At 39.9% G+C, this 13,043-nt stretch overlaps 1 protein-coding gene across 2 annotated transcripts in view; it reads right to left on the bottom strand.

The window, feature by feature from the left end:
- Positions 1 to 1,519: 1,519 nt before the first annotated feature.
- DGCR2 (DiGeorge syndrome critical region gene 2) overlaps positions 1,520 to 13,043 on the bottom strand; it is an 81,553-nt gene continuing 70,029 nt past the window's right edge. For both annotated transcript variants that reach the window (XM_040348624.1, XM_040348633.1), the window contains 3 exons: positions 10,214 to 10,366; positions 7,597 to 7,833; positions 1,520 to 4,575 (listed from right to left, as the gene is read on the bottom strand). In XM_040348624.1, the coding sequence (XP_040204558.1) occupies positions 4,322 to 4,575; positions 7,597 to 7,833; positions 10,214 to 10,366 (644 nt within the window). In that variant the 3' untranslated portion in view covers positions 1,520 to 4,321. The remainder of the gene's footprint in view (positions 4,576 to 7,596; positions 7,834 to 10,213; positions 10,367 to 13,043) is intronic.

Below are 13,043 nucleotides of genomic sequence, written 5' to 3'. Positions count from 1 at the left end.
TAGATGGGAGGAGGATGTAGGCCCTATAACAACGGAGCAATGGGAACGGATTTTGAAGAAAGGTACATTGGTGTCACTCTCCCCGTCACAAAGAGTATCCCATCTATTTTTAGTTCACAGTCTACTACACTCCAAAGAGATTATACATGTTTGGAAGGAAATTAGATGACAAATGCCCTAGGCGCCAAAATACAGGAGACCTCATTCACATGATGTGGAAATGCCCAAAACTATATAGATACTGGGTTGAGGTATTAGATATTATAAACACAACCTTTGGGACTGCCCTGGAACTGGAGGCCAGGGTATGCCTATGGGGTTGTATAGAGGAGAGGTATGAACAAAGGGGCATCACAGTAGCAGTTATAAAGGTGCCTGTTCCAGGCCAGATAGCACAAACCTGTCAATCACAAAAAGCGCCTACGTCAGTGGAATGGGTTAATGTAATAAACTCCACTGTGTGGAAGGAAAAAGTAGCCCTAACCAGACAAGGTAATTTAAAAAAATGTAAAACGTTGTGAGAGCCCTGGTTAAGTAGAACGGGATGCCCACCTTAGAGAGGGGAGAAGAAGCAAGACTAGTAGTTAGAGATTAGCCTGGTAAGGGAGAGAGAGTAAAGAGAGAAAGAGAGATGCACCTAATAGGTAAAATGGATAAATTCACCTGACGTAAGAGAAGGAAAAAGCTTAAACAACAGTAGAGATCAAGCTTGTGTGAGAGGTATTTATAAGATGGAGGGGGGAAAGGGGGAGGGGAGGGCAGGGAAATGGGTATAATGAACATTTTAAGATTTATATGATGTACTTTTTTGTATAAAGATGTATGCAAGTTAAACAGATCTTTTGTATTAAAGAAAATAAAGAATAATTAAATTAAAAAATAAAATGGCGGTTCCCTCACTTGATGTAGAGTATAATTGGCGGTGAGTCAGCACGCCGCCCATACCCCAGGACGATGTCATCTGTGACAAAACGGCGTAGGGAGGAGCGGCGTGCTGACGTCACCGCGATTAACACAAGGTGCCGGAAGGAATGGGCAGTTATTTTATTTACCATACATTGTAAGTGCAATTCTGATTTTAGATTTATAAAAATGTTTATTGAATTACACTACAGAAGCCTTCTTTCACTCCAACATGGGGAACTACTGACCGTGTGCAATACAAAGGATACCTTGAGCAGAGGAGCTGGGACATCTTTCTGGCAAGCACAGAGACCCAGGCTGGGGTAAAAGAGATCAACACAGCTAGTAAGCGGCAGTGGTTTTGAAGGTGGAGGAACCGGTAAATTACCGTTCCCAGCCGCCTACTATTGTTTCGATATATAATCTCAACTCATCATTTTTTCTTGGGTGTTTTTGCCGTTTTAAGTCACCGATGATCAGTGAGCTGAGGATCTCCCATATGAACTGACCCTGGGAGTGTTGCATGATTGTGGAACTTTCTTCTCATTAACATTTGTGTTGTGGACTTTTACAGGGCACTCAGCCCTTAGGAATTTGTGATTCACATTCATTATTATTCGAGTTTATTAATTTTATTTGTGATTCATATGCACAACTTTGGAGCATTATAGTTAATTGTTTATTATTATCATCAGTAGACTGGGAGCCATTATAGCCCCAATTGATGTTGATGCATGGTATATGGGAACATATGTCACTACACGTTTCTCTTACACAGCGCAGCTTATTTTTTTTTTTTTAGTATACACAGTGGTAAATGACAGCCTCTCTCCTCCTCCATGCCCACTAACCAGCTAAATACAATCAGGGGTGGCATAATACATGTAGATTAACGGTGGCCTCACCTCCCTGTTATTCTAAAACATAGGATGGAGGGACATGACACAGCATGTGACTGACAGAAATTCACCCACACCATGTTATTGCCACAAAATAAAAACGATCTGATTTCAAATATATATTTCATGCCAATTTAAAACCGTTTATTCATAATATTTTTTTGTACTCTGTATTCCAAAGGTTGTTTTCTTATTTTGAACATGTGACCAGTAGCAGGGGACTAAAAACTCCTGCTAGTTATGTTTCCCTGCAGACAGGCTGAGAAAGATCTGGGTCACGTGACAGCTATATATCAAGTAGGAAAAGGGTACTTAGATTTTTTAAATAAATGTAAATAACTAGTCACATCATCCACATAGAGAAATAGAAGGGATAATATAAATTAAACCATGTGTTTAGTATCCCTTTAATGGAAAGCCATTCTGCCAGCTTCAGACAGGCAAACCAATGAAGTTAATGATGGGCAAATAGTGCAAGTACAGCTCACAGGAATTCTAAAGATTTCAGCAACAGGCAAGCATCATCAAGAAGTTCTCAGAGAAGCAAGTGTGCGTCTCCTTCAGTAGTGGACACACCATTTGGGGGTTATCGATTTACCGCTTAAAGATAATTCAGTTCCACTATAAATAGCCCAATTAGCCGTTCTCTTTGAACATAACATTTTTTTTTTAAATGGTGACAAAACCTACATAATCCAGGGGTTAGTATGAAAGAGAGAGGTTTTAAAAGAGCCAAGGCTCGATTAACTTCGTTAAGGTATAATGATCATTATTTGCTATACTAAACCTCATTTTAAAACAACAATATCAAAGCTGAAAATGGCAATCGGTACAGCAAACAACACATTGCTATCACTTAGCAATTTGTAGTATTAGAAATGTGCCTTCATGGTAAGAAGCAGAAAACATTACATCTGTTTTCAACAGTAAATGACAAGCACATGCTACTTTAAAAGAGAAGTACGGCCAAAGGTTTTTTTGGCCATGCTTCTGGGTCACAGGAGTTCACCTACTTTTGTTCTCCTGTGACCCAGTCAGCCAATATTAGGCTATTGCCTGCGATCAGCTGACATCACAGAGCCGCTCCAGGCATCTGAAAGATCCCGATCATATTTTTCAATATGCACACAACTGCCTGATTGACAGATGGCTCCAGAGCCCTCAGCTCGCAGTTAAAAGCCAGACCCAGTCACGCCTGTCCCCTCTCCTGCCCAGCACCCTAGCGAGTGCTGGAGGCAGAGAGCAGTGATTGACAGTCACTGCTCTCCACTCTGAGCTGACTGAGGAAATAGGTTGAGAACCGAGTGATTACTTGACCACCTTAGAGGCGACACCGATGCTGCAGCATAGAGGTAAGTGTGAAGGTTCCCCCCCCCCTTTTTTTTTTATGTACGCAAAACTGCTCCTTTAAGTAGATTTTTCTTTTGTAATAACAGTTGATGGAAGAAACCACATTTTAAATGCAACTTTTTTTTCCCAAAACAGACCACATATTTAATTGTTAGGACTGTAAAAGTGAAATGAAAATGAAAAGTTCTAGGACAATCTCTCCTGTAACCAATTGGCAGTGTTTCCAAACTGAAATGCTCGCACCAATCCAGTAGGTCAGACATAACATCTCATGTCATCATGCAGTGATATGGTAATGATCCACTTTGTTTGGAGATAGCGGAGTATCGCTTCAACTAAGGCAAAAGGGACACTAAATGTAGACATCTATAATATTTTCAAAGCAGGAGTGAAAAGGAGTCTTTATCTTTAATGGAACAAAAAAAAAAAAAAATAGCTCCTGGTCCCAACTGTAGATATCATCTACTCCTTGGAAGTCTACAAATAGATGCAAGTTTTGTCACACATACAAAAGGTCTCACAAATATATTGTTGCGTGCTTGGGAGGGATAAGGGAAAAGTATTCCATCCATAACAAATCCATTAATGCCAAAGACTTCATGGCAATGAAACACCTCAAAGTGAACGCCAAACAAGTCGCTTGTCCTGAAATTCATCGAGCACTTCTTTGCAACTTCCATCGTGCTGGAGCTCAATTTACAGCATGTTCAAGGGTCCCATGACTGCAGTTCTTGCTTGATTATTGCAAGTTGTTCAAGTGTCCAAAAGAAGCAAAATACAATCCCAAAATATGTATAAAAACTCTACAGAAGATACCGTCGTTCTCACTCTCTCACACACACACACATACACTCTAGGGTGGGAATGGAGAAAGTGCAGCACTTGAAATGTAATATTTACATGATAAACCAACCAAATTGAAAGACAAGATGTAAACCGCCTATTTATCAAATGATCTGCCTGGGGAGCTTTGTGAAATGGCAGAAACATTTTAGGTAGCAAAAGGGTTAAAGGGGAGGCAAAAAAAAAACATTCTAAGGTAAAAAAAATTGTTCTGAAAGCATCCTGAAATAAGTACTAAAAAGTTCCCAGCAGTTCTTCAGGTCGGCACTCCAACAGCATTGATCATACATCATTCCCAGGATCGCATGTTCTTTCTTCTTCCTCCTTCAAACAACAGTGTTCAGAGAACAGTTACTGGGCGAGGGTCCTGTTTGACCAGGGCCGGAGAAGGCTTCGCTTTGCAAAATACTGGGGGCCACAAGGAGTGAACTGCCTTCAGCATCTTCTCTTTCTTCTTGTGGTTGTGGCAGTTGCAGGCCTGATGGTGGCAGTGGTTCTTCTGTAGTTTGAGGTGAAGAGGCATTGCTGCTGCTAGCAGTTGAGAGCTGACCCAAAACAGTAGACTGACGAGTCACTTGATCTGTTTTTTTTCCAGGTTCACAAAAAAAAAAAAAAAATTGTATTACATAATCATAATAGATAAAAACAAACATCCAAAGAAATTAAAAGCACCAAGTTGTTTCCCCAAATAGTTTTTTTTTTATGGGCTTCTCGACCACCATTACATCTTTTTTTTTTTAAAGGTTCTACATGCCCCCTTCATGCTCCGATGCAATGCCCAAATTCCCTTCAGTCAAGTGCTGCCAGTCCACTTCAGGCATGATGACAACACACCCTCTGTGGGTTAGAATAGCTGGAGGCAGGGCTGTCTTAATGAGAGGGCACACCTGGGCACTGCCCAGGGGCCCCAGCTGCATGAGGGGCCCCTGCCCTTTCCCCAAAGCAGATGGTCCTTGACCCCTGGCTGCCCCTCAAATTGGGGCAGCCCGGGCTGCCCCTCTACATCCCAGATATCCCCCCAGCATTCTGACCCCTTTACATCCCAGATATCCCCCCAGCACTCCGACCCCTCTACACCCCAGATATCCCCCCAGCACTCTGACCCCTCTACACCCCAGATATCCCCCCAGCACTCTGACCCCCTCTACACCCCAGATATCCCCCCAGCACTCTGACCCCCTCTACACCCCAGATATCCCCCCAGCACTCTGACCCCCTCTACACCCCAGATATCCCCCCAGCACTCTGACCCCCTCTACACCCCAGATATCCCCCCAGCACTCTGACCCCCTCTACACCCCAGATATCCCCCCAGCACTCTGACCCCTCTACACCCCAGATATCCCCCCAGCACTCTGACCCCTCTACACCCCAGATATCCCCCCAGCACTCTGACCCCTCTACACCCCAGATATCCCCTACCTTCTACCTTTTTGATTTCTGTTTACCCGCACGGTCTCCATTGTAGGGGCCCCAGAGCATTACTTTGACCAGGGGCCTATGATGCTATTAAGATGGCCCTGGCTGGAGCTCCGCTTTAACCCTCTCCCGACTGTTTTTTTTTTTAACTACCCTACAGATTATGTATAGTGCCAACATTGTAATGGAGATAATGTAAAATTGAGCCTTTTGCTTCGGAGTTGACTGCAGTTCTTGGGGATGTGCGGGCCATTGGTCTGCCCCATGATACTGCAGGTGAACTAAAAGTAATATAGACTGTGCTATCATATCCTTGTACCCGTAGCTCTTTTACTTTGTTGCTTGCCATCTGTATGGAAATATTAAGCAACAAAATGAATGCCAAGCTCCTGACTACACAAGCATGTTGAGTTTCGATCCAATATATATATATATATAAGGAAAATAAGTATTTGAACACCCTGCTATTTTGCAAGTTCTCCCACTTGGAAATCATGGAGGGGTCTGAAATTGTTATCGTAGGTGCATGTCCACTGTGAGAGACATAATCAAAAAAAAAATCCAGAAATCACAATTTATGATTTTTTAACTATTTATTTGTATGATACAGCTGCAAATAAGTATTTGAACACCTGTCTATCAGCTAGAATTCTGACCCTCAAAGACCTGTTAGTCTGCCTTTAAAATGTCCACCTCCACTCCATTTATTATCCTAAATTAGATGCACCTGTTTGAGGTCATTAGCTGCATAAAGACACCTGTCCACCCCATACAATCAGTAAGAATCCAACTACTAACATGGCCAAGACCAAAGAGCTGTCCAAAGACACTAGAGACAAAATTGTACACCTCCACAAGGCTGGAAAGGGCTACGGGGAAATTGCCAAGCAGCTTGGTGAAAAAAGGTCCACTGTTGGAGCAATCATTAGAAAATGGAAGAAGCTAAACATGACTGTCAATCTCCCTCGGACTGGGGCTCCATGCAAAATCTCACCTCGTGGGGTCTCAATGATCCTAAGAAAGGTGAGAAATCAGCCCAGGACTACACGGGAGGAGCTGGTCAATGACCTGAAAAGAGCTGGGACCACCGTTTCCAAGGTTACTGTTGGTAATACACTAAGACGTCATGGTTTGAAATCATGCATGGCACGGAAGGTTCCCCTGCTTAAACCAGCACATGTCAAGGCCCGTCTTAAGTTTGCCAATGACCATTTGGATGATCCAGAGGAGTCATGGGAGAAAGTCATGTGGTCAGATGAGACCAAAATAGAACTTTTTGGTCATAATTCCACTAACCGTGTTTGGAGGAAGAAGAATGATGAGTACCATCCCAAGAACACCATCCCTACTGTGAAGCATGGGGGTGGTAGCATCATGCTTTGGGGGTGTTTTTCTGCGCATTGGACAGGGCGACTGCACTGTATTAAGGAGAGGATGACCGGGGCCATGTATTGCGAGATTTTGGGCAACAACCTCCTTCCCTCAGTTAGAGCTTTGAAGATGGGTCGAGGCTGGGTCTTCCAACATGACATGACCCGAAGCACACAGCCAGGATAACCAAGGAGTGGCTCTGTAAGAAGCATATCAAGGTTCTGGCGTGGCCTAGCCAGTCTCCAGACCTAAACCCAATAGAGAATCTTTGGAGGGAGCTCAAACTCTGTGTTTCTCAGCGACAGCCCAGAAACCTGACTGATCTAGAGAAGATCTGTGTGGAGGAGTGGGCCAAAATCCCTCCTCCAGTGTGTGCAAACCTGGTGAAAAACTACAAGAAACGTTTGACCTCTGTAATTGCAAACAAAGGCTACTGTACCAAATATTAACACTGATTTTCTCAGGTGTTCAAATACTTATTTGCAGCTGTATCATACAAATAAATAGTTAAAATCATACATTGTGATTTCTGGATTTTTTTTTTTGATTATGTCTCTCACAGTGGACATGCACCTACGATAACAATTTTAGACCCCTCCATGATTTCCAAGTGGGAGAACTTGCAAAATAGCAGGGTGTTCAAATACTTATTTTCTTCACTGTATATATATATATATATATATATATATATATATATATATATATATATATATATATATATATATATATATATATATATAAAAAAATATATATATATATATAAAGTCACGTCCGTTTTCCAAGTGAATAATAGAATCAGATGCACTCTCACCTGTTGTTGAGCACAGTATGATGTCTGGACATATCGATGCTTCATATGGTGGTGGAGGATCATCAGGGTGTTGGATGTCGGAGTATTTGTAGGCTGTATAAGGGGGAGGAGGTTCATGGAAGTGGAAAGCTCCACCTTCTCCATCATCAGACAAGTGAAGGGGGGTGAGACCAGTACCAAATCCATCAGGTCCATAATCAAAGCCAGGCATTCTGCGACCCAGGTTAAAGTGATGCACTATGACAGATAAAACATAATCAATTGAGACTCCTCCACTGTTATAGAAAAGCCTACTATATGCAGTAACAAACAGGTGCTTTCATTTGAGTCTATTTAACAAGAACAAATGACCCAGTGAGGACAGAAATACAGACTGCTATAGCTGGGCCTATTTATTTACAGGGCTGTCACCTATCCTAGAGAGCTACAGACACAAAATAAGTTTAAAATCTTTGAACCTGTGTTCTGTCAGATGAGCAAACCCGTCAGATCAGCTAACAGAAGCGACGATCCATCAGCTGTGCATGCGGCCCACCGCTACCAGGTTTGTTAATCTGACAGAACACCTGCAGTCAGAAGGTAGCAGCGGACATCCTACTACATGCAGCTATGTCTTCATTTTAGCAATAAACTGAGCGTATATAAAAAAATATAGCATATGGACATCTGTGATGCTGTTTGGACGTTTCATTTTGAAAGCCTAAAAGGTTTAGCGCTGAGCAGTGTGGGGTGTACCAACATGGCCTCCGCCACCTTCCTACCTCTGGCGTCCAGCTTCTTAAAAAATGTAACTTCAAAACAGCATCACAGATGTCAATATACTATATTTATTTATATACGCTCACTTTTTTGCTAAAACTCTGAATTTCAAGACGTAAATGGGTGTAGCAAGATGTCCGCTGCCGCCTTCTTACTGCAGGCGTTCTGTCAGATTTAATTAATTTAAGTATTTTTTCCCAAAAAAATTACGTTTGAAAGATCACTGTGCAAATAGAGGGCGACATAAAATATTGCAACAACCGCCATTTTATTCTCTAGGGTCTCTGCTTAAAAATATTTTATAATTAATTAATATATATATATATATATATATATATATATATATATATATATATATATATATATATATATATATATATATATATATATATATATATATATATATATATATATATATATATATACATATACATACATATATATACACATATATACACACATTTTTACTTTATTTAGCAATTAGCAATTTAGCAAAAAATAAAAACAGATTTTCATTAAAAAAAAAAAAAAAGTCAGAAAAAAGGCCTGGTCTTAAAGAGGTTAACTTTTTAATAAAACTACTGCACTATGGAAGCGTTTGCTTTGTCTATTTGAGCTGATTATATAATAATACCGGAGGATTGGAGTGGATTCGCCTAACCCCGGGCCAAGCAGAGTGGGCAGCATTGGAGTTGATTGTAAAGTGCCATTATTTAGTGAGCAGCGCAGCATCATTTACTCTTTATGCACAATTATATGTGCGTTCCCCAACAGGCAGTAATGTGAACCAAACCTTAGACTGGGGTACCTGGAGACAAAAAAAAATACTTTTCAAGGGCGCCCTTACTGGAAAAGGGTTGAGAAACGCTGGTCTAATGCCGCATACAGACGGTCTTTTTTGTGATGAAAAAAAAAACTACGTTTTAAATCATGAAATAAAACGACGTTTTTGAAACATCATTTTCAAAGACGAAGTTGCCTACACACCATCGTTTTTTCACAATGCTCTAGCAAAGCGAGGTTACGTTTCACCACTTTTTTCCATTGAAGCTTGCTTTATAACTAGCTTCTGGGCATGCGCGGGTGTAAAAACGTCGTTTTAAACGTCGTTTTTTGCTACACACGGTCAATTTCTGTGAAGTAAAAAACGACGTTTTGAAAAACGACACAAAAAAATCAAGCATGTTCGAATTTTTTTTTGTCGTTTTTTTGAAGACATAAAACAACGTTTTGCCCACACACTATCATTTTAAATGACTTTTATTAAAACGTCGTTTTTTTCATCACAAAAAACGACCGTCTGTATGCGGCATAACTCTCCGGTTCATAGCAACAAGAAGTTGCACTCCCAACACAGACATTACCTTTTCTTTATAGTTTGCATTATAGTTTTCTCATTCACATTAGCAATTATAGAAAAGGCAATGCTCAGATCTACCTATGTATAGATAATTTTGGTCAAAAGCAGGCCAATGGAGGATACAAATGAGGATAATGCAATGGACAAAGTAGAGCTAGAAAGAATTGAGCTTATCCTCAGAACCTCACAATTATGCGTCCTAAGGGTATAAATATTGGGTTTTGGTTTATACTTGTATCCTGGATGCGATTTGAGGGCAAATTTGAAGAGAGCACTTTGTAATGCCTCAATTATTGTTAGCCAAGTTGCACACCTCTGGGCCCATTTAATATAAAATAAATAAAAAAAGTGATGTAACTTTTTCAGATTAACAATTTAAAACAGGACATTCTAATTCTATATTTACTTAAAACCTCTTATTATTCTACCCGTTTCTACACAATTATAACAAAACGATGTTTTAAGGGAAAAAAGTAGTGTTGCAGGGAAACTACTTACAGTTGGCTCCAATTAAAGATTCAATGCGTTCCCTCCGTCTCTGACGCAGCCGATGAACCATAAAAAGCAGCAGAGAGAGGATGAGGAAAGAGGAGATGCAGCTCACAATCAGACGCATACCACTGGCCATTGAATCAAAAAGACTGCTTCCATCTAAAAACAGAGAATAGAAAAGATTTATTAGTGTCTGCTCAAAAGAAAACTATCTGATAAACTGTATTATAACTAGAAAATGCATTCCCTGAGGAAAATGCGATGCGTGGGAATGCTGAATTGCTGAGCCCGCACCAAAGCCATTCACCATAACCACTACACTATCTTTAGGACACACAGCTCCTTTCTCTATCTGCAAAGTAGAGAGTATGCTGACTTCCTGGTCGCCCCTCCCCCCTCAAGAGGTTTCCCCCCCTCCCCCAGGTCAGTGAGGAGGAATATTGCACTGAGGTAAGGAAAGCTATTTATGGAAAGAAATTCCATTACAAACGCCTTTTAATTCACAGACCAATACATTAATTACGCCTCCAAACAAAACGTAATAAATCCACAACCGTACATGCGATCGATACAGCGACTTCACCGTTTGAAAGACACGGCCCTTGTGAACGCATCGATATGAAATTTATGTTGATAAACTTAAAATTGTGGCCATGCCAGCGATTTAGAAAAGAGCGTCTTTGTGTGTTTTGCAGGAAAATTTTAAATTTTTTTAACATGGACGGTCAATGAGAGTGGTTTTGTCGCTCTTGTCCTTTAGAAGCTCCTGGAACTAAAACTAAAATACGTATCACAAAACTGATCACATTGCCTGAAACCAGACAAGCATACCTACGTTTTGATATATAAATTGTGTATGACAAGTAGATCTTGTGGGCGTGAGAGCAATTTGTTCGCCCTTTTTTTAAAGATAATTTTTGTTTTCAAAGATCTCCACTCTAAAGGTCACATGACACACTCTAAATCCCTTCCATAGGGTTACATTATAACCGATTCCATTTTCTGAAAAAATCACTAAACGTAAATTGCGTTTTCACAAAAACCGTAAAAGATATCAATCTGAAAAGTCATGTTTGGATAGCTGAATATTTTGTGACCGCTTTAAAGTTTGTTTGGTGTCTGTAAGTGAAAGTATGAAGGAGCTGAAACTTTTGGCAGAACGTTTTTTTTGAAGCAGGAAAAAGGATGTTCTCATTGACTTCAATGTTAAAAAAAAGTGTCTAAAAGCTTAATATTTTAAAAAGTATAAATAGTACAAAAAAACTTGAAGAAGTCCCATCGTTAGCTGAATGAGACGAACATTTTAAAAGTTAAATGGTCTCAATAGCTGAAAGTATGCAGAAGTTACGCAGAGCCAAAAAACGTACGGAATAAAATTAAAATTAAAATTAAGAAGAAGAACTAGAAAATGCATTCCCTGAGGAAAATGCGAGTGGGAATGCTGAATAGCTGAGCCCCCACCAAAGCCATTCACCATAACCACTACACTATCTTTAGGACACACAGCTCCTTTCTCTATCTGCAAAGTAGAGAGTATGCTGACTTCCTGGTCGCCCCTCCCCCCTCAAGAGGTTTCCCCTCCCCCCAGGTCAGTGAGGAGGAATATTGCACTGAGGTAGAAAGCTATTTATGGAAAGAAATTCCATTACAAACGCCTTTTAATTCACAGACCAATACATTAATTACGCCTCCAAACAAAACGTAATAAATCCACAACCGTACATGCGATCGATACAGCGACTTCACCGTTTGAAAGACGCGGCCCTTGTGAACGCATCGATATGAAATTTATGTTGATAAACTTAAAATTGTGGCCATGCCAGCGATTTAGAAAAGAGCGTCTTTGTGTGTTTTGCAGGAAAATTTTAAATTTTTTTAACATGGACGGTCAATGAGAGTGGTTTTGTCACTCTTGTCCTTTAGAAGCTCCTGGAACTAAAACTAAAATACGTATCACAAAACTGATCACATTGCCTGAAACCAGACAAGCATACCTACGTTTTGATATATAAATTGTGTATGACAAGTAGATCTTGTGGGCGTGAGAGCAATTTGTTCGCCCTTTTTTTAAAGATAATTTTTGTTTTCAAAGATCTCCACTCTAAAGGTCACATGACACACTCTAAATCCCTTCCATAGGGTTACATTATAACCGATTCCATTTTCTGAAAAAATCGCTAAACGTAAATTGCGTTTTCACAAAAACCGTAAAAGATATCAATCTGAAAAGTCATGTTTGGATAGCTGAATATTTTGTGACCGCTTTAAAGTTTGTTTGGTGTCTGTAAGTGAAAGTATGAAGGAGCTGAAACTTTTGGCAGAACGTGTGTTTTGAAGCAGGAAAAAGGATGTTCTCATTGACTTCAATGTTAAAAAAAAGTGTCTAAAAGCTTAATATTTTAAAAAGTATAAATAGTACAAAAAAACTTGAAGAAGTCCCATCGTTAGCTGAATGAGACGAACATTTTAAAAGTTAAATGGTCTCAATAGCTGAAAGTATGCAGAAGTTACGCAGAGCCAAAAAACGTACGGAATAAAATTAAGAAGAAGAATAATAAAAAACGAATATCAATACTGGGAATGCTTATTAAAGCATTCCCACTAATAATAAAAAACGAATATCAATACTGGGAATGCTTATTAAAGCATTCCCACTAATAATAAAAAACGAATATCAATACTGGGAATGCTTATTAAAGCATTCCCACTAATAATAAAAAACGAATAGCAATACTGGGAATGCTTATTAAAGCATTCCCACTAAAAATACAATCTGAAATACAAACTGGTGAAAATAAATGCATAAGACAAGCTTCATGTAAAAATAAAGAATGGT

This window comes from Rana temporaria, chromosome 1 (assembly GCF_905171775.1).
Source record: "Rana temporaria chromosome 1, aRanTem1.1, whole genome shotgun sequence".
In the NCBI taxonomy this organism is placed as follows: Eukaryota; Metazoa; Chordata; class Amphibia; order Anura; family Ranidae; genus Rana; species Rana temporaria.
The sequence above is the reverse complement of the archived record's forward strand: the minus strand, read 5'-3'. Positions and strand labels throughout refer to the sequence as shown.